Source organism: Protobothrops mucrosquamatus, unplaced genomic scaffold (assembly GCF_001527695.2).
Source record: "Protobothrops mucrosquamatus isolate PMUCROS unplaced genomic scaffold, P.Mucros_1.0 scaffold7621, whole genome shotgun sequence".
Taxonomy (NCBI): Eukaryota; Metazoa; Chordata; class Lepidosauria; order Squamata; family Viperidae; genus Protobothrops; species Protobothrops mucrosquamatus.
In genome coordinates, this window is record NW_015393420.1 from 11570 (window position 1) to 14511 (window position 2942).

The 2942-nt window shown below is 41.0% G+C and overlaps 1 protein-coding gene across 1 annotated transcript in view; it reads right to left on the reverse strand.

Moving 5' to 3' along the window:
• Positions 1-2505, reverse strand: part of LOC107300605 (circadian locomoter output cycles protein kaput-like) — a gene marked incomplete at both ends in the record, with an annotated part of 14056 nt that extends 11551 nt beyond the window's left edge. Inside the window, one exon of the mRNA XM_015829915.1 lies at positions 2392-2505. Coding sequence (XP_015685401.1) covers positions 2392-2505 — 114 coding nt within the window. The remainder of the gene's footprint in view (positions 1-2391) is intronic.
• Between the last annotated feature and the right edge of the window lie 437 nt (positions 2506-2942).

Below are 2942 nucleotides of genomic sequence, written 5' to 3' on the forward strand. Positions count from 1 at the left end.
TCCCTCCCACAGACCGGTACGCTCCCACAGAGCGGGCCTCCTCAGGGTGCCGTCGGCCAAGCAATGTCGGCTGGCGACCCCCAGGGGGAGGGCCTTCTCTGTGGGTGCCCCCACCCTCTGGAACGAGCTACCCCTCGAGATCCGGACGATTCCGGATCTCCTAACCTTCCGCCGCGCCCTCAAGACATGGCTTTTTCAGCAAGCGGGACTGACCTAGGGTGAATTTTAAATAGGGATAATTTTTTAATGATTTTTAATAAGAGACACAGCTACAAATATTTGGTTTTTAATTGGCTTTTATTGGGGAAATGTGTTATGTTGTTTTAATATGCTGTGAGCCGCCCTGAGTCCCGTGGGGAGAAGGGCGGCATATAAATTTAACAAATAAATAAATAAATAATAAATAAATAAATAAATAATACTATTTTACATCGCTTTCTGGGCAACCAGTCAACTCTTTGCACCATGACTTTAATTTTATTACATTTTACAAGCTCACTAAATAAAAGAACACAAAAAAACCCAACCAACTTGACAGCGATCACATAACACAGACAAATGTCCTCCTCTCAGCTTCAATACGTGACATCAATAACTGAATCCTACTCTGATCTGATTGGCTCATTGCCAAAACAAGATGACACCTGACTGGCTCTCTAAACACTCATGCTCATTGGCTACAATCAGATGAAGGAAAGCTCCCTGATCTCAACCTAAGCAAGTTGTGCTTCCTTTTTCTGTTTATTTGGCTATAACCTTTCATAAAATACAGTACAGATAATTGAACAAACTTTGTTGCATGACATTCTTGGTTAAATTATCTTTCCACTGATATATAATTTTATGGTACTGCTCCCCAAAAAAGTGGTGTTATTAGCCATCAAACCTCAAAAATACACTTTTCCCAAAAGGTTTCCACAATTCTGGCCACTACTGTAGGTACATATAAACTAAGATAATATAAACAATTTCCATTGTATGGAACTGAACCACCACACTAATTCTGAGCTATTTGGAAAAGCAAGCACATCAAGCAGTTACAGGAATGTAAGCAGGAAGAACTCATTACGAAGAGTAACTGGCTTTTTAGCCTACAGCAGTGGTTCTCAATCTTTTTAATGCCGCGACCCCCCAACCGGTCGTAAGTCGAGGACTAAACCGGTCGTAAGTCGAGGACTAAACTGGTCGTAAGTCGAGGACTACCCAACCGGTCGTAAGTCGAGGACTTTCCCTGCCCGGGAGCGCCGCGCATGCGTGGTTCCGCCCCCTGCGCCGGCCGAGGCGTAGCTGGCAAGTGGCAGAGACGGAGCAGGCTGACCACCAGCTGGCCCAGCTCAAGGGAGGTAAGGCACCCGCCGGAAAAGGGGAAAAAAATGGCGGACAGCCTTGCTTGGCAACCCCCGTGAAATGGTTGATCGACCCCAAATGGGGTCGCGACCCATAGGTTGAGAACCGCTGGCCTACAGTCTGACCAGACCTACAGGCTAAGTAAGCTGTCATTTCAGGTAGGTAATCTGGAGAACCTGAAAAGAGTGGCAGATTTTTCATTTTGAATTTCTTTCTTATTTGTGCTTGCAGAGGCAGATATTTGCGAGACTTCCTGCCTCAAGCAAGAAACCACGGTACAGATAGTCCTCAACTTACAACCGTTCATTTAGCGATGCTTCAAAATTACAGTGGCACCGAAAAAAGCGACCATGACTGATTTTCACACTTACGACCGTTGCAGCATCCCCATCATCATCTGATCAAAATTCAGATGCGTGGCAAGTGGTTCATACTTACGACGGTTGCGATATCCCGAGGTCATGCAGCCTTCTGACATGCAAAGTTGGCGGGGAAGCCAGATTCGCTTAACAACCGTGTTAGTAACTTATCGACTGCAGTGATTCACTTAACAACTGTGGCAGGAAAGGTCATAAAATGAAGCAAAACTAATTTAAACAAATGTCTCACTTAACCACAGAAATTTTGGGTTCAACTGTGGTCGTAAATCGAGGACTACGTGTATAATTCTACTTCCATGTAAAGGGATATGAGGTTGCAACCTTGAACTCAGAAAAAAGAGCTCTTTAACTTAAAATTCAGCTATCTTCAGGCTCGTTATACATTCTCATTTACAGCTCAATAATAACGATGATGAGTATAATGCAGTGTCTCTAAAATAACCAGCAATTCAGGAAATTGAAATTGAATTGTTAATATCAACCTTTCATTGCCTGGTGTTTTCATGCTCATGTCATTGTAACACGATCATTATCAATTTGGTATTACGCCTATTGGTTGTAAAAAAGCAAATAATTTTTCTTATTTGTTTTACCATTTCACAGGTTGTCAAAATTGTGAAAAATATTGCTGATCAAAACATACTACGTGCTTTAATTAACTTACTGTTACTCAAGGATTTGAAGTTTCCTATGCATTTTACATATTCATATGTAGGTGGCTCTTTAGGGTCTATTGTCCCTCGAAGCATATGGCAACAGAACTCCAGTTGATTTTTTGCTGCAACAATAAATTCAATAAATAGTGAAATATCAGGATTAAATTAAAAGCTGATATATTTGAGTAAAGTATGACACAAAATGAGAACCAATGGAAGAAGCTGCTTTTTGTATGGCGTAGCATTATCTTAGCCATCTAAGTTTATTTTTAGTATCTTTGCACAATGTCTACACCTTTCGCATTTATAAAATAATGTCTGTGCAAATGTACTGCGTGTCCCTCCAGATTCACATAGCTTTATGCCCAGACTAATATCACTATAACTGCAGTTTTTAACTTACTTTCTTAGCTCAAATTAACACTTTTTATCTATGGAACTATTGGCATTGCAAAATACTATTACTTATAATAGTCATTTTTTAATCGGCTACATTGTGAGTGACCAGCTTTTATGAAAGTCCGATAAATCACTGATAGAAATATGCAGAAACCACTCG